Source organism: Pteropus vampyrus, unplaced genomic scaffold (assembly GCF_000151845.1).
Source record: "Pteropus vampyrus isolate Shadow unplaced genomic scaffold, Pvam_2.0 Scaffold286, whole genome shotgun sequence".
In the NCBI taxonomy this organism is placed as follows: Eukaryota; Metazoa; Chordata; class Mammalia; order Chiroptera; family Pteropodidae; genus Pteropus; species Pteropus vampyrus.
This window is the reverse complement of record NW_011889067.1, coordinates 1,466,590-1,484,475: the sequence shown is the minus strand read 5'-3', so window position 1 is coordinate 1,484,475 and position 17,886 is coordinate 1,466,590. Positions and strand designations below refer to the sequence as shown.

Sequence of the window (17,886 nt, the reverse complement as noted above, 5' to 3'; positions counted from 1 at the left end):
TGGGGGGCTCCAGACTCTTCTTGCCCATGAAGTGACCTAGAAAAGAGGTGCCACGGCACAAGGAGGTCAGAGAGCGCAGATACTATCCCAAGGGGAAAGGTCTCCACCTCTCCCACCTTTCAGTTCTCACGGCAGGAAGATTCGAACCTTCCTCCTCCCCAGCCTCCCCACCAAGGAGCCATAAAGACCCCTGGGTGGTGGCAAAGTCTCTACCTCAGTTTTCCTGAACAGGTGAAGGGCATGGACAGGATGGCACAGCTAAGAGGAGGGTGGGATGGGCCGGTGCCAGAGCCAGGACCAAACCCCGCCAGCTGTGCTACCAGCTGTGCTACCAGCTGAGACGAGGGATGGGAAAGGGCAGGTAAGGAAGTGGGGCATGAAGATGGCTCTGGAAGGTGGGGGTGCAAAGAGAAGACGGAGCGGTCAGAAGTCAGTAGACTCTTGCTTAGGGAAGGGGCACCAGCCGGCAGGCAGATGTAGGATCCAGCCCCAGTTTTCCTTAAAATTGCCTGAGTGATCTTGGCCAAGTCACTGACCTGACGCGTCTCAAGTTCCCCATCTATTCAATTAGCCGAGTTTCACGGTCCCCACCAACCCGGACGCTAATGTTTGTGGCTGAGGAGCCGCTGGAGAAGAAAACGGAGTTGAGGGAACGGTGAGGGTCGCTTTCCGGGTCCGAAGACTTACCGGTGGCCCAGAGGTTGCCCCGCGGGTGCACTCGGATCTTGCTGGCCCGGCTGCGGGGCTCCGGGAGTTCCCAGCTGAGCGGGGCGGCGCCGGCAACGAGCAGAGCGAAGAGCAGGAGGCCGCCGAGCCGCCGCGCGGCCCCTGCCCGCAGGGCCATGGCTGTGCCCGGGCGTCGGCTCGCTCCCGAGCACTGAGCAGCGACTGGAGTCCACGGCGCCCGCCTTCCCGGCTTTTAAACCCGCGCTGGGGGCGGAGCCTGCCCGAGGCCGCCCCCGCCCTCCGGGACCCGCCCCGCCCCACGAGCCCTTCTGCCCGGGTTCCGGTCAGGGGTTCTGCAACCTGCAGCCCGCACTCCTGCCCCTCCTGGGCACCGCCTCCGCGGGCGTTCTGGCCCGAGCCCACCACCTTCAGGCTGAGGACCTGGCCCTCCCTCCCACTCTCACCGGCTTTCGGCCAACGAGGGGTTACTTCGCTTCCAGCCTCCCTTTGTAAGGGTACAGAGGGAGGAGGATGCCTGTGTCACACTGGTGTTAGTGCCCAGCAAAGTGCCAGGCACCTAAGAAGTTCCCTCCCTCTTGGGGACCCTAACCTGTGTTCTCCGCTCTCTGCCCTCTCACTGCCAGCGCTCACCAGACCTAGAAATCACTGCAGGTGCTGAGGATGGGGAAGAAGAATGATGGATGGTGGGATAAGGTTCACTCCTGCCCCCAGGAATGGGCGCCCTGCTGGGGAGAGCCTGGCCTATCAGCTGGGTGGGAGGCAGACCTCTGAGTCAGGGGAGGGAGCCCTGGACCAGAAGTCCACAAGCTGTGTGACATCCTGAAACTTCACTTTCTTCAGCTGTAAGATGGGAATAACCACACTGCTCTATTTTTAATACTTTCACGTTTTTTAGCACAGTTTTGTGGGGCAGGATGCAGTAGTCCTATAGGACTGTTCTCTCACACACAGCACTGCCTTCACCCAGGGAGCTGTCCAGCCTTGTGATGGAACAAACTTTTGCGTCAGTGGCATCACTACAGGAGTAGGGGAAGCAGCTGTGCTCCAGAATGAAATCTTTACTTTAGCTGAGGCATTTACTGAACACCAGTGTTGAGAGCACACTAGGCACTGAAGGAGGGGTGACGGAGTACACAAAGGAGTGAATGATGGAGGAGCCAGCTACAGACTAACCCCTGGACTCTCGACCCTTCCCTGCATGGTGTGGCCGTGACAGAACCTGCTCAATAATGGGACTGCTGTTAGGCCTGCTAGCTCTATGGATCACCGCCCCAACAAGAGAAGCGTGTATGCAAAGCTGCTTGTCTTGCCGAGCTCACAGAGGACACACAGGACGGGGACACTCCATTTCCAGGCCTGGCTTTTTCCCCTATCTCCATGCTTATCATCCCCCACCCTGGCATTTACACCTCTCTGCATTCTTGTCACTGCTTAGCCAGGGTTTACAGATATAGCTCTTACCACCTTCCCATAATAGTCATCCCCTTTGTGACCCCCTCCCTTTCCTCTGCACCAGCCACACACCCATCCTATCTTGTCTGGTCCACTGATGTAGTAATTGGTGGCAACACACAGGAGCAGGCATTGAATGCTGCCTCTCTTAAATGCTTGAAGGAACCTTATTTGGTAGATTTATCTCTCATTTTACAGGTGGAAACAGGCTCAGAGATTGAGTCACTTGCCCAGACGTGACACTGGGATCAGACTTCCGGTCTGTATGGACTACTCTGTCAGGGACCCAAAGTCGTATTGGGCAGACATTGCTCTTCCTAAACCATACCCACTCTGTTTTACCATCCTGAGTTTAAACAAGTTGGTTTAGATTTCTCAAGGGGAGAGTGCAGGTACTGAATTTAGTTTCACCACTCTTCAGCAGGTGCCCCTGGGATTCTGCTCTGACAGGTTCATTTATACTTACGCCAAGCCTCCTCTGACACGGCCTGGGTTCACAGCTCCAACCACACCCTAGAATGACCCCAGTCACCCCTGGGATCATTTTACTGGTCAGCCTAGCACAGGAAAAAAGCGGCTTCGGAGGACCATGGAGAAAGAAGCAGGGCAACAGCTCCACAGCCAGCTATGAGTCTCAGGAATGAGAAGCATTAAGCACAGCAGAGAGGGTAGCTTGTCCAAGACAGCACTTTGAGCAGGATCTCCCAGGACTACTAGGCTCTAGGTTAGAACAAGGACCTCAACTGCCGACTGCTTGTTCCCCACGTTCACTGCGATGGCAAAAGACGTCCAAAGGCCTCCATTCCACTGGGAAGACGGACAGTGAATCACATGGAGGTGCGTGGAGAAACTCTTCAGAGCTCACTCTTGACCCTTCCCAGGTTTCTATAACATTCAAGTACATCCACGGAAAATGTAGAGAAGATTCATAGGACAAAAGATTAAGGCAGGAAAGATGCATGGCTATTCCTGCTATAACACCAACAAAACATTTAAACTGCACCATGGTTTTAAATCCAAGATTGCTTGAAATAAAAGACACGTATATTATTGTTTGCTGTATTTCCATTATATTGGAAACCATTAAAATAACACCTTTCACAACTGAATCTTTGTTTTTCAAAATCACTTGCATGCTCCTTTGATCACCAACACTATGTTGATGTAGTAAGGACTAGGAATTATGCTCATTTTATAGATGAGTTAAAGCAAGTTAGTTGCAGAGAAAACCAGAGTGTGGCCTTCAAACACACAAAAGGTACAGAGGACAACAGAGAGTTGAAAGCAGAAATTTAAATTAGACATAATGAGTCTCATAAGAAGAAATGAGGACAAATGTAGAGGTGCTCAGAATAAAATCGCTCTCCTGGCAAACCCCCGAGCACAGATCCCCACCTGTGCCGGCTGGGAGATGATGAGAAACATCCTGGGACATCTCAGATCTGCTCTTTAGTCTCAGAATGGAGAAGGAGCTATAGAATCAGGAAAACGGAAGACTCTTTAAGAGAGGCGGAAGGGAGAATCAGGGATACCTGATATAATTTCCCAAAGTCAGAAGGAACACAAAGGGATTAGCTAGAAAGTCACATGGGTCATTAATAAGGAAATAATTCAGAAACTGAAATTGTCAAAATACAAAAACTTTTTAAGACAATATTCATAAAAAGAGAAAATATCTACATCTAAGGATAAAGTGACAATTCCAAAGGTGGCTAAGAAAGCTAAGGTAGCTGCTGCTCAGCGAAATGGCACAGATACTCAGGGAAGTCGTGAAAACCTAAGAAAGCGAGAAGCCCCGGGCCCAGCCTTCATAATGATTTGGCTGTAACAGTCACATATAGCTGAACTTCAAAGAGGATCAAATGCTTGGCAACCTGCTTGAGGATCTCACTATTTCTGGATTTACCAATCTGACCAAATCTGAAGAAGAACCACCAAGGGCCCCTAAAGAATCCCAAGGGCCTTGGAATGGTAGTGTTTACTCTAAATGAGATTGTCATTGGACCGTACAAAGGTAAAAGGACTGGGTTATGTATGACACCCAGCACGGTGGGTGACATGATAAAAGCGACTGACTTCGAGGTCTGGCTCTGCATTCATGGGCCAGAAGATGCAGGGCCAGTCTAACTTCTGGTTTCTCTCTTTTGTAAAATGGAGTTTGTTTTGAGGACTAAATAAGACAAAAAAAAATCTGTTATAAATTCAGAAGCGCTTAGCATGGCAAATGCAATTTCTAAGTACTCGATATTATTAGCTGGATCCTGGGACGTGCAAATCTTGCTTTAAATCTGAAGTCCAGCACAGGGGAAAAGAGGCTCCCTGGACAGCAGCTACAGCCCTGGTGTTGACACAACAGTTAACGAAATGCCTATCACATCGAGAGTTACTTGATAAACTAAAATGCTAGACTATGTACCTACCTGCACCAATTCTAAGAAACAACTTCTATACAGGGTTCTCTCTTTTTCCACTTAAATAAGTTGTCAGGCTGACAGCTTTGATCACACGTCATGCTGCCTGATCTACTTACTTGCCTGACGTAAGTCCTGAGTACAAATCCTTTAAACTAGACTCCTTGAATTATATAGCTGGAACCCAGCTTACCCATCTAAATAAACTGGCCAATTAAAGTAAGGGTTCTAGACAAATGATTCTTAATCGAGAGTGGGTGGCATTCCAGAAACTCCTAAGATTGGTAGAATAAAAATCTATAGTTTGAAAGTCATATTCAAATAACTGAATAGGAGAGAAGAGTAAGTATTGCTTTTGTAACACAAACAAGAAAAAGCAAGATAAAATATTCTTGGCTGGTGAGGATAAGAGGTTGGATAAACAGACTGAGGGGGATTTTATCAGAATGGAGAAGTAGTATGAAATTTTATGTTTCTTAAAAGAGGCCACGTGTTTTTAAGGTTAAGAAACACCGTTTTACAGGAAAGCTAGTTGAAGGCTCCTGGCTGATTAGGTGGGTAGCGGGTCTTCTGTGAGGTAGCTCTCCGCAGAAATTGCCAAACTATACCTACATTAAAGGAACACGCTCTGAAACAGCTCTGTGAAGATCATCAGGCTGATTCACACGGGGATTACTGGATAATGTCACGCAGTGCCACTGCAGTGCCACTGCAGTCAGGTCCCAGAAGAGAAATTTCTTAGTCCTTGGCATCATGACAAGTTTTTTTGTTGTTGTTGTTAATTCTATTATGCCTATTCCATAAAGCACAGAAATGATTATTTCCCTCTTTGCAGTAACCCCTAAGAGCTGAGAACCAATGCTACGGACCACCTCCGGCAAACGAATCTATTCATGTATCTTATCACCTTTTTCTTCCTTTTTCTCCTCCATACTTATTTCAACCCCAAATTCTTCAAGTATTTCATATCAAGTCCGGGCAGCACTGCGCAGGAAGCACTACATACACTTGAAAGCTTTGTGGAAAATTAAAAACACTCCTCTTTTTAGCTCCCTATGCATCTCTTTATCATTGCACTTACGATCCTATGTGGGAAGATCTTTTTTTCATGTTGCCATTGTTAAGAAACTGAGTTCCTGGCAGAGGAGGGACCTGGCCTTACTCATCTTTGTATCCCCAGGGCCTAGTCCCAAATCTGGCACAGGGTAGATGCTCAATAAATGTCCGCTGTATGAGAAAGCTTTTAGCAGGTATAGCAGTGAGCTGGCACTCCAGGCAGAGCGACCGGCATTAGCAAAGACCGGATGTTTGTACAGTGAGACCAATGTCAAGGGTATAAAAATGTAGGGTCTGCTGAGAGCTGAAGCTGGAAAAAATCATGAGGGCCTAGAATGTTCCAAGACACTTAGAACATTCACTATTTTTTGATAATCCTCTCATAGTCTAGTCTCTCACACTTCTTGATTACACAGAACTCTTTCTACGTCCAGACTCACCATAGCTGTGTGTGAAGGGTCCTATTTGTTGTTTTATTTCTAAAAGCTGATCTGATATTCCTTAGAGTGCTAGTAAGGGACAATGGTGACAAACATGCACCTGCCAAGCCGTCCTGACTGAAGGAGCATCTGGCGGAGGGTGGGCAAGCCATTCAGCCACTACAATCAGCTGCATCATTTCTGAAGCTCAACAGAGATGCATGTCACAAGAAGGCTGCCCTCAGATACTGAGCTAGCCCCCCTACCATGTTCTGAGGGGTCACAGGGCACACTTCTGCAAATGACCAACAAATGCACTCAAGGATAACGGAGCCTTTATTCCAAGCCTAGGCTCTCTGAGAAGCCAGCGACTCCCTAAGAGACAAACACCAATACTTCTCTCATCGAGAAAGAGAACACAGGAAGAGTCTAAGGACACATACACAAAAGAAGAAATTAGGATTAACATCAAAAATTCTAGAAAGGGAACATGGTTCAATGGAACCATGGAGAAAGTTTTCAAATTTGGCAAGACCAAGATAATGTGCTTAGTAAATAACAGGAAAGTACAAATCCCTTTAATGATTCATTCATATGCTCTGTCCCAGAATAACAGCTCAACAATAATGCCACCCGAACTTACAGCTTCTGGTTCCAACGCAAGGTTATACTGAACATTTAGTACCTGCTGCGAGATGTTACAGGGAAAACGGAGTGCAGCATCTACCCAGGGCTCCTGCGCTGGACGAGTTTAGAATCTGATGGGGGAACTTGAGGCCATATCCAAAAACTTGCACGAATAGCATAAGGCTGCACATGCTGAGTGGCAGAAGAAGAACGATGACTTGGTGAAGAAAGGGAGACTCAGACAAGCAGAAACAAGAATATGAGGAGAGTGGAAATACAGTGGTCTGGCACAAGGATGCTTAACGTCAGCTGAATCCGAAGTCTGAACTTTACACGGAGGTAATATGTAGGGTAAACAAAATTTATGGTCCAAAAAGAGACTCTTCTTAGAGTAAAGGGGATACTAAAATTAACAGGGGAAATGATCTAAAATAGGCACAGACTTTCACATAGCAGGGAAACTGAGACATATAATCACCTAAGCAACAGGAAATCACTGAACATGCTTCTGGATTCAGGTGATGGCAATGAGAATGGAATGATGGGGTAAATGCAGGACTTATAAGTGACTAAATATGGTGGGAAAATGAAAAATCTAGGTGACTGTTCCTTCAAAGAAAAGGCGAAATTTGGAGGGGAAGTTTGCAGGAAGTGCTATGAGCTTAAGTTTACAGATGGGCCAGTCGAGTGGAAGTGTCCAGTGGGAATGGAGACATGGGACCAGAACTGAGGATAGGCATCAGAAAATAACGTGTAGAGACCTAACAGTTGGAGTAATGAGTGTGGATGATAGCCAAGAGACAATGCCATTATCGAATTCCCATCTGAAGTTTTACCAATTCTTATTCTCTTCGATTCCCTTCACTCACAATGGTTAAGTCCTCCCAGATCTCAGAGAGCTTACGATTCCATTGAAACACTAAACTAAACATCTCTGGCATTTCTTACATTTTCAAAGAGCTTTTTAAAATACATTATATTTACAAATACTACCTCTCAGTTTTAAGTCTTATGTTTTAGCTCTAAGCTAGACAATATAAAAACTGGGAAAATAATACCTGTCTCCACAAATAATCTTTTTAGTTTGGGTTAATAGAGCAATTCAAGTATTTTTGCACGATTTCATTACTTTTCGGAGAAATTTAGCTGTTGCTTCTAACTAGAGCATCCAGCAAAAGAGGGAAAATAGTAATTTCAGAAAACTGGGTGTGAAAATATGCAAGTGAGGAAAACATTAATGATTTCCTCCCAATAAGTGTATGTGGAGGAGAATCTGAACAGCGGAGGATACAAGGATGAGGACGTTCACACTCAGGTGAGCTGGGATGGCAAAGAGCCCGGGGATCCCAACCTTGGCTGACTTCTCCCCAGGGGAGTCTCGGGAAGGCTGGTGGGAAAGCAGAGCCAGGACCCTGATTCAGCAGAGCAGCTAATCCCATTCTCCGCAGGTGATTAAGGAGGAGAAATGGAGTAAGTAGCAATTTTCTGCCATTCCACATGGGGTCGGGGGCTATTTCAGCAATCCTCTTGGCTCATGAGGAATGGAAGCACTGTATCAGCCTCACAGACAGGTTCAAGGAAGTGCTTGTTAGCAGTGATTTGCCAAGTTTCATTCTCTGTTGGGATCATTAAGAGCTCGAGTCCAACGCTTGAGGGCTAAAGCCTTGTTAATGGATTTAGGATGGCAGGGCTCTCCACAGGGGAGGCCTTCGGAAGATTAACTGTCCCTATTCTCATTCCATTATCATTACGGTATGAGCTGATTTCCACTTCGGTTGAACAAACAGCAATTGTGCATTTAGCCCAACACATTAAGCTTGCTTGCTTTGAGATTTCACATTAATACTCGAAGAGAACAGAAAGAATTAAGAGTATTTTGTGCTTAAAACACATTGGCTTACCCTACTCTCCCTATTTCCCTAACTGCCTCAACAGTAAAATAAAAAAAAACACACTGGGCTTTGCATTCGCTACTTGAAACCTCACCTTCTGCAGTGTGCGCGAGCAAAGCCAGACGCTGAAGGGGACAGGTCCAGGCAAACTGGAGTTTAAAGAAAACGAGTAGCCTGAGTAGCCTGCTTGCCCTCCGGCGCCCTCCTCGTGCCTCCTGCAGATGCTGAAACACTGCCTTCGTGTCCACAGGGCTGAGAATGTCTCAAGTGTAGAAAAGGTTATGAGTCTGTACAGCAAAGCGAGATTGCCTGAAAGTCTCAGCAACACGGGCTGTAGTTATACACATCTGAGTCACATCTTAGTGAAGAATCAATTTTATGACTAAGACATTTTCTATGAACATCAATGGCTACTTCTGCTTCACAGAAACAAAAGCACAACAAACAAACAAACAAACAAACCAGAAACGGTTGGTAGTATTGGGGCAACCTTCTCGCTGAAGGACCATTCACATCAGAGCCTTCATCTCCCCTGGGGTGCTCCAGCACAGGAAAGCAAAGGCAGCAGCTTTCCCAACAAACACAAGTCAGGGATAAGGGGTTCGATATGCAAAGTCTTTTATTTAAAATTTTGAAAAGTTAAGACTTCCAACCACCTCAGTATATGCCATTCCCATTAGAACGGGGAATGACAGCTTCGAACTCGTGCAGAGCTGCATGTTCACTCGCGGAACTCTGTAGGCACTTTAGAAGTGAAGCTTGGCTTCAAAATACAAACACTGGGGGCTTTGGCTCAACCTTTTAATATAAAAAATTCACCGATGTACAAAAATGTGAAAGTGTGACAATGACAACATATGAAATCCTGTGACTGAAAGTCCCCTCCAGTGCACGCGGTGGTGCACACGCACCCGCCCACACAGACTCTGGCGTGGAAACACAAACTAAAGCGAACCAGTGCTACCAAGAAGTGCCACCATGTGTGCTCGCCACTCCGCCAATCACAGACCAATATCTACTCCAAACATCAGTAACACAAAGCACGGCATCTTCCGGGAACAGCGAGGCAGACTTCTTACTCACGATGGACCAGCACAAACAAACCCAGCAAAAAGAGTACCGCGTACTAGAAGAGAAACACAGAGCCACAGTCAGAGAAGCCTTCGAAGTGCCCTCGTCCTGAGTTAATAAACTGGCCTTTGTGACCATGACACATTACTCACCTCCCAACTAGTTTTCCATCTTTTAACTGAAATCTATATAATAGTTTCTAAAATTTAGCAAAAGATCATGTTTTTAATGAAACATGCTGTACAAGATCTTACCTTAAATTTAGGATAGTCATTCATGAGGATCGTCACAATCCCAATATAAGGAACAAATCTAAACAAACAAACAAAAAACTGATCGTCACCAAACTTCCCAAGTAGCCGTTATCTTTTGCTGAACGTTCTCAGTATCTTCCACAGAAAACTAATTTTCATAAAGCCTATTGTGTACACATGGTCCTATTAGGTCCTTTCAATAGCCCAGTGACAGGGAAGTTAGGGACATCGCCATTTTATAGATGAGGAAACATGCTCGTGCCCACCGCATGTTGCTTCTGTGCAGCAGAACCAGTACCAGATCCAGGCTCTCAGACCTCTGCTTGGCGACTCTAACGCTACATGCTGCTTCAGGGCTGGGGCTGGGCTGTCGTCATGACCTGTAGGGAGCGGTCCATCCAGTTGGGGAGACAAGCCAAACACGGCCAGAACATTACAAGGTACTCTATGCTAAGTGTCCAGAAAGTGAATGTAAGATTTCCTCTTGTTTTTTTAACCACCTGCAACCTGGCCTTGGCTCTGTTAACCCTGAAACTCTGTACAACAGTTTAAATCACCACATGTAGCAGCCCAGTCTCAGCTCTCGTCTTTGTTTACTCTGCAGCATTTGACTCTGATGACCACAAACTTGCCCTTGAAACCCCTTTTGCCTTGGTTCCTGTAATATACCACAAATCTATTTTAACCCCTACCTCTTTGGCTGCTACACTTTTGTGTTTTTCACTAGCTCTTTCTTTCCTCTTGCTCCTAACATTTGTCCCCTCAAACTAGGTAAAACCATCTGTTCAATAGTCTCATAGTGCCTGATGTTTCCTTTGAAGTCTTTGTCACGATTTTAATTACATAATTAGCTGTATAACTAGCTGTATAGCATCTATCTCCCTTAAGCTCTGTAGGGCCAAAAACGATGCCAATCTTGTTCCTCACTGTATCCTCAAGGCCAAACATATAACACCTCACACACAGAAGGCATCCAGTAAATACTGCCTGACTGAATGTTTGAATGTCCAGGCCTGTTCTTTCTTCTTTCCCTTGGGGATCCCATTTTCTCCCAGGATGTCAATTCTCCCTTGAATGCAAAGGACTCCTCAACCTCATAAGAATGCAGGGGAGAAAGAGAAAGTTAGCAGGGTGCCATCCAAGTGCGAGGAAACGGCACTGGACGCCAGGTGACTGGGTGATACTGTCCTAGAGCCTGTCCAAGAGGAGACAGGTTAGGCTGAAGTGGAGACTGACCTTTGCATACTTTAAATAGCCCAGATACTTTTATTCAGAATGTCCAACACCTCTGCACCACACCAAAGGTACAAAAACAGAAATTACCTCCCACATAACACTGCCACCATCGAAGCCTTAGGTAAACTTAAAAAACAGAAGTTTTGTCTTTGGTACATTTCACTTCCTTTTAAGAACTCTTCTTACTTCCTGTCTCCTGTCCTCACCCTGTCCTGCCCCTCTCCCTTCTGGCAGCATTACTCAGACCCATCTCTCTCTCTCCCCACCCCCTAACTCCCATTCCATAAACTAGTATTTCTTAAAACCTAGACTTTGTCAGAATCACTTGGATAGCTTGTTAAAAATGCAGCTGGCTGTATCTTCCTCAGATTTACTGAGTCGAAGCATCTCTGGAAGCGGGTGCCCAAATGATGTTTCTGCACACTGAAGTACAGGAAGCACAGTTCTAGCAAGAGAGATGAATGGAACAGGCACGGGGCGGCAAACTTTAACCCCTCTCACGACCCACTCTTTAGCTTCAACCCCTCGGACCTGGAAGAGCTGAAAATAACAATCACTGCAAGATGGCACAGCCAACCTCTAGGAAGGCGGGTGGAGACTCTCTGTATTTTTGATACACATATTTTTCTTTTTACTGTGATAACTCTGTTATCTCTTTTGTCCCATTTATAACACCTTCATAAAAGCAACAGGTTAGGTAAATCATCCTCTAATTCCACGTGATGATCAATCGGCAGTCATCTCACGGGTAGAGACTTCTGCTGTTACCTCCATGCAATGGTATCGATACTCAAAGAACCACAACGTTCAGCTCCCAATGGTCACATAGTCTGTGAGTTTTCCATGGAAAGATTTTTTTTTCCTCCCTAAGGTTGGTTCTTCCTTGCCACCATGAGTGAAATGGAAGCACCTTTATCTTTAGGAGTAATACAAACAAAACATAAGGCTGCCAGAATACGATAGGCAGTCTGAAGTCAAACAAGACTTAATTATCTGTATCACTGTTTTCCCTCCAAAGACAGAGACGGCAAAGAATGCATAATGCTGCTGTCATCAGTTATCTTAATGCAAATCAATTGCACTTTTCTCCTACCCTGCTCAGATAAAGTCTGCTAAAGCAAGGTTGATGATAAACAGAAAAAATAAGGTTTAAAATAAGTAAAACAAATGCCACCAACAAATCCAACTCCAACACTAGCCTGTGCCAAGTTAGCATCTAGAAGGCAGAGTGTGGATATATACATGCCCTGGGTGTTCTGGGAGCAAAGTGCTGCTGACAAAGTAGCCTCAGAAGGGAGCACTATCTAATGGAAGAAAATACTTTTGTCAGATGTTAAAAGGGGTTTATATCTACGGAGTTTGGACACCAGTAGTTGACTTAAAAAGGATCATTGTTTCTATCCCAAAATAATCTGTTTCAAGTAAAAAGTACCTTTTAAAAGCCTCATCCATAAAACTGATTTCGGTCAGAAGAACTCAATAACTCTGCTATTTCCTTCTATATTTCTTCTTCTTCCCATTGTCAGTATTCCTATCCCAACCTACCAGCTGTCATTCTTTTCTCCCATTGCTCTCTACTCTTCCTTGACTACGAGGTTCCCTTGTGTTTTTCGACTCCCCGAATTTAGAAAGAATCACCCTGACTAAAGACTTAGTTGGTTCAGAATTAGTTTCATTTTCTAAAATCGTTTTTATTATATATCACAACATGAACAAACCTTGAAAGCGTTACGCTGCTTGAAAGAAGCCAGACATAAAAGACCATGTATTGTAAGATTTTGTCTATATATTATGTCCAGAACAGGCAATCACAGAGACAGAAAGTAGATGAGTGGTTGCCAGGGGTTACAAGGAAAAGGGGATGGGGAGTGACTGCAAATGAGTACAGAATTTTCTTTTTGGGGTGTGGAAATGTTCTGGAATGAGGCAGTGGTGATGGTTACACAACTTACAAATATAATAAAGCCCAAATAATTGAACTTTAAAATGGTGAATTTTACATTCCAATATATGTGAATTACATTTTAACAAAAAAAATTTTAACTTATTTTATTTAGGGTCTTAGGCTTCAGTGTAAAATTTTTAGTGTGCAGCTGTTTGAAAATAATTTTTTTTTTTTTTAATGCGTAAAGACATTTGTACCACAGTCACCAGAATGATCTGCGGAAAAGCTCTATTCTCAAGGTCTGGGTGCAGTCTGACTTTGAAATATCAATTTAGGGTTTTATAAACACAATTTCCACAAAAGGAAGTGATAGGCCCCATTATGTGTCAGGTAAGTGGTGCTATAATCGATGGAAAGTGAATTTGTAAAGTTAAGATCCTGTGCTCTGGCTGTTCATGCCCAGATGTTTATACTTTATGGAAAGTTACTTAATTCGGAGAATACCAGGCTATTGCATCTTTAAATTAAAAGCCACAAGAAGGTCTATATCTTCAATGTTGGATTTTAGAAATTACATTGTATATCATTTGGGATATTTCAAAAATTCTTTTTTTTTTACGCCTACAGCACCTGGTCTTCCTAGGTGGCCTCCCATCCAAGTACTAACCAGACCCAAACCTGCTTAGCTTCCGAGTTCAGACGAGATTGGGCACGTTCAGGGTGGCATGGCCATAGACAAAAATTCTTTAGAAAAATTCTTTAGGTTACTTGAGTGAAAGCCTGGCTCCTCTACCATTTCATAGGACAATACATCTTTTACCCAAACAGGGCCCCAGTGAACAGGCAGAGCTGCACTGAACACCTAAGAATCAAGGTCCAGATAAAGGGACACTCTGATATACTGGCAGAGGTATAAATAAAACAGTATGGCAAAATTTGTCAAAAGCTTTAAAATATGCACGTGTTTCACTTAGTAATTACGCTTCTAAGAATTTACTGTGAAGAAGAGATGATTGGACAGAAGCACTGACATATATGTAACGAGATGCTCTTCATCGTTCGCCATTTTATAAAATGGAAACAATCAGAGCACCCAACGAGAGGAAACTGTCTAAATAAAAATATGATCTTTCCACATAGTGGAACAGCACACGGCTTTAAAAGTGACGATATGGAGATAAAGCTTTTGGTTTGTAAAGATACTAATAACTTTGGAGGATGAAAAAGGTTATAAACAGTGTGTCCATTCTTTCCCAGTACACAAAATGTGTTCACATATGTACAGACACATATACGTTAGCATCTGCGTCATTATACATATAATGACATACATAAAAAAACATAAAAAAACATACATCAACAATTTAAATATTTATGGAGAAGGAGTGGAAGGAGAGGAGAGGTGACTTGGATTTTCAATGATTATTTCCTTATGTTTCTACATGAATCTGTACATTTGCAATTAAAGGGAAAAAAAAAGACTCAAAAAGGCTGATGAGTCTGAATAACCATGACAGCAACATCTTGAGAACTGAGAGAGATGGGGACAATGACTGCTCAGAAGCACTTAACGATCTCAATTAGATTGTAAAGGTATGTTTGGCTCTATCACAGGAAATGAAGTTCCCTTGAACTGTAGGCATGCACAAAAGAAAACCCAGCTATGCAGAAGACAAAACACATGGGTGCTCGTTCTGATCCAATCTTTCTGGCCCAAACTGAGTCCCTCTCATGCTGTAATGGAGGCCTCTTTCACGTAAGAACGCGCACCTACTTCTCTATGGGAACCGTGCTCCTCAGTGTAGTGGCCTGTTCGCTAATAAAATCACTCTGAACCCACACTGCAGGTTCTAAGTCAGGAAGAAGGAGCAGACGTTCTGGCAGTGCTGAGTGCCGTGAGGCATCTAAACAGTGAGAGCCGGCAGCCGCCGTCGCAGAAGCGTTATGCCGGCGGTTCCGGTGTGACGTTAAGAAGGTGGGCTCCGAGTCAGCCGGTAACTTATCATCAGTGTGATCTTAGATAAGCAACCTAACTCGTCTGTGTTTCCTCATCTGTAGAATGGAAATATTAGGGTTGTTCTGAGGTTAAAATGAGGTAATAATTGTAAAGCACTTAGAATAAGTCTCTGGCACATAGTAAGCCCTAATAAATGTGAGTTATTGTTAATACTATTAATAGCATGAAGGTAGTTATAATCCCAAACTTCCTCATACCAATAACTTACAATTCCTGTCCTCCACTGATCTGTTCTCCTGATAAAATCTGAAATAAACAGGCTTAATATAACTTTTTAATTTCATTTGACCTTGATCATTTCAAGACTAGATATACAACAGTATGGAATAAATTAGCATGATACAATTAATTTAGATAAATACTTTAAGTTGCTGTCTCAGTGAACACTTAAGAAATGTACGTTTTGTGAAGCAGGATTAATACCGCGCTGGGTCCCCAGAGCCCAGCCGTGTACAGACTGAGTGCATGCAAGGTGCCCAATCACACCTCTTGAATGAATTAAATAAACAAATGAATTTTTTAAACCGTCACTCTAATTCATTGTCTCATCGCTAATCTTCTACTATCGCACCCCATTTTCTCACCTTTGGAGCAGTGTACCTGAAGTTTTAGATGCATTTTAAGAAGCGTATTTTTTCAAAGGATACAAGGCGATTTGGTAGAACCAGGACCGAACCATCGTATTCATCGTCTGTGGTCAGACAATACAATTGAGAGGCCCACGTTTCCAGTGACACGAAAAGCTCAGCAAATGCTCTCCTCGGTACTTACCCCCTCGCTCTCCCCACGACATCTTTTTTCTCTAGCCAGTGTTGTCCCTGTTTATAGAGTCCTCGATCATCAACCGCATTATTATCTCCTTTGGTCAAAAACTTGATATGTCCGTTTTGCCTTAAAAAGGTAAGGGAAACCCGAGTCATCAAATACCTTCATGTCATTTGAAAGCACAAAATTTTCTCATTAACCAAAATTCCCATGGGAATTTGGTTTATCATTATTTCTAATATCGAAATTATTTAGCTAAAAGGATGTTCATAGGCTGTGTAGTTTCTAATAGGGAAAAATTGGAAAAAAGCTAAAAGTCTAACATTCAGGAGTTGAAATACTATGCAAGCATTAAGTACGATGTTACAGAAGAATATTTAATGACATTGGAAGAACACAGAAATTGTATTAAGTGAAAATTATAAAATTACATGTACAGTGTAATCTCATTTTCATATTAAAATAAACACAAACCACCAATTTTCTGGAAATACAAAGAGAAAATACATTAAACTATCCCATAGGATATAATGAGCAAAACGAATATTCTGCGAATCCACAGAATGACCTAGTTTCTTCAAACAATAAGAAACAAAGAAAATTGAAAAAGGAATTTACAGATTAAATAAAAGAGACTATAAAGCTATATCAACCAATCGCAACTGAGGAACTTATTTGAATCCAGATTCAAGCAAACTGAAAAAAAAAAGTTATAAGACAACTGGGAATTTGAACAAAGATTGGAAATTTAATACTACAAAGGAATGACTGTTAATTTTTTTAAGGTATTGCCATACTAACTATATTGTTTTTTAAAAGCTCACCGATTATGTTTCATAGATATTTACTGAAATATTTACATATGACAGGACACGATATCTAGGCAGAAGAGGGGGAAGAGGTGGCAGTATAGGTGGGGCAGAATTGGCCAGGGAGTAATAATTATTGGGACTGGGTGATAGGTACATGTGAGTTTATGCATTGTTTTATCTACTTTTATGTATATTAGAAATGCTCCATATTTTAAAAAAAAAAAGGCAATAACAGCATCTTACTTGATCAGAGAATTATTAGTTTAATCCTACTAAAGAACCATGAAGTTTCTAGTAATTTTAAATATTAACTGAAAGCAAAGAACATTTTACAGTTGCTAAAGCCTCTTAAAATTAATTCAAGTGAGTTTGGGTTAACCACTATACTAGAAAGAAGAAAATTAGCTTCAGATTCTGACTAATATCCACTTAGATTCTAAGCCGGAAACTGGCTCACTAGACACTAAATCTGCAGATACAACTAAATTCGGAGGTGCTGCAAACACCAAAAACAGTTAGGTGCAAACAGTCACATTACAAATGAGATTCCAATTAGAAAAAATGCAAATATATACAGAGAAAAATAATCTGCAGCTGACAACTCAGTAAGTAACAGGATGTCTGAAAAATGCTGGAAAGTAAAAGGGAACAGGTGCCAAGAGGGGCTAGCTGCAAGAGTGAAAGTCAGGAGCAGCAGGAAGGAAGAATCATTCAGTCATGAAAATAACAGCAACCCCATAGAGGTAAAAAAGTAAAACCAAATATGAAGAAAGACTAGGAATTGGGAAAGTCCCCAGGAAAGGAAAGGGATGCTACGGGAGACGTGGGTTATTCCCAAAGACCTGATCTGCCTGCCAAACAGACAAACAAACCCAGTTTCCTTCCATCTACTTACCAGTGAAACGAACGGCCTCTGGTGGCAAGCAACTCCGATTAGGCCCGCTCTTAGACCTGCTCCAGCATTTCACGACTCACAGGCCCAAAACACTAATGGCTGGCACATTTACACAGGACTTTTCCCTTGCTAGCACAGGGACCAAACATTTAATATTATCTACCCCCAAGGAGCTCTACATGCTTACAATTTAATTCAACCCTCGTAACACAATGATGGTAGCAGGGAGGAAATAAGCGCTTTATAGATGGTAATAAACTATGTAATATGTTTATAAAACAAAACAGGAGTTACCCAAAATGTAACATTATCTCTGGGTTCTAGGATTACAAGTGATTTTGTTTTCTGTATTTTCCAATTTTATGCAGCATCATGTATACGAATACACATGTAATAAGAATGTTCTC

The 17,886-nt window shown here is 43.3% G+C and overlaps 1 protein-coding gene, 1 long non-coding RNA gene and 1 pseudogene across 5 annotated transcripts in view; 1 reads left to right on the top strand and 2 right to left on the bottom strand.

Moving 5' to 3' along the window:
* The window catches only part of LOC111729865, a 6,061-nt gene extending 2,813 nt beyond the window's left edge, over positions 1-3,248 (top strand). The window contains exon 2 of the long non-coding RNA XR_002776429.1: positions 2,338-3,248. This is a non-coding gene — a long non-coding RNA (uncharacterized LOC111729865). The remainder of the gene's footprint in view (positions 1-2,337) is intronic.
* Positions 3,249-9,145: 5,897 nt separating this feature from the next.
* SEC11A (SEC11 homolog A, signal peptidase complex subunit) overlaps positions 9,146-17,886 on the bottom strand; it is a 39,128-nt gene continuing 30,387 nt past the window's right edge. For 3 of the 4 annotated variants that reach the window (XM_011376129.2, XM_023521001.1, XM_011376128.2), the window contains 3 exons: positions 15,779-15,898; positions 9,870-9,927; positions 9,146-9,670 (listed from right to left, as the gene is read on the bottom strand). In XM_011376129.2, coding sequence (XP_011374431.1) covers positions 9,620-9,670; positions 9,870-9,927; positions 15,779-15,898 — 229 coding nt within the window. In that variant the 3' untranslated portion in view covers positions 9,146-9,619. The remainder of the gene's footprint in view (positions 9,671-9,869; positions 9,928-15,778; positions 15,899-17,886) is intronic. The other variant, XM_023521002.1, reaches the window with a different exon arrangement.
* On the bottom strand, positions 13,609-13,727 carry LOC111729874 (annotated as a pseudogene).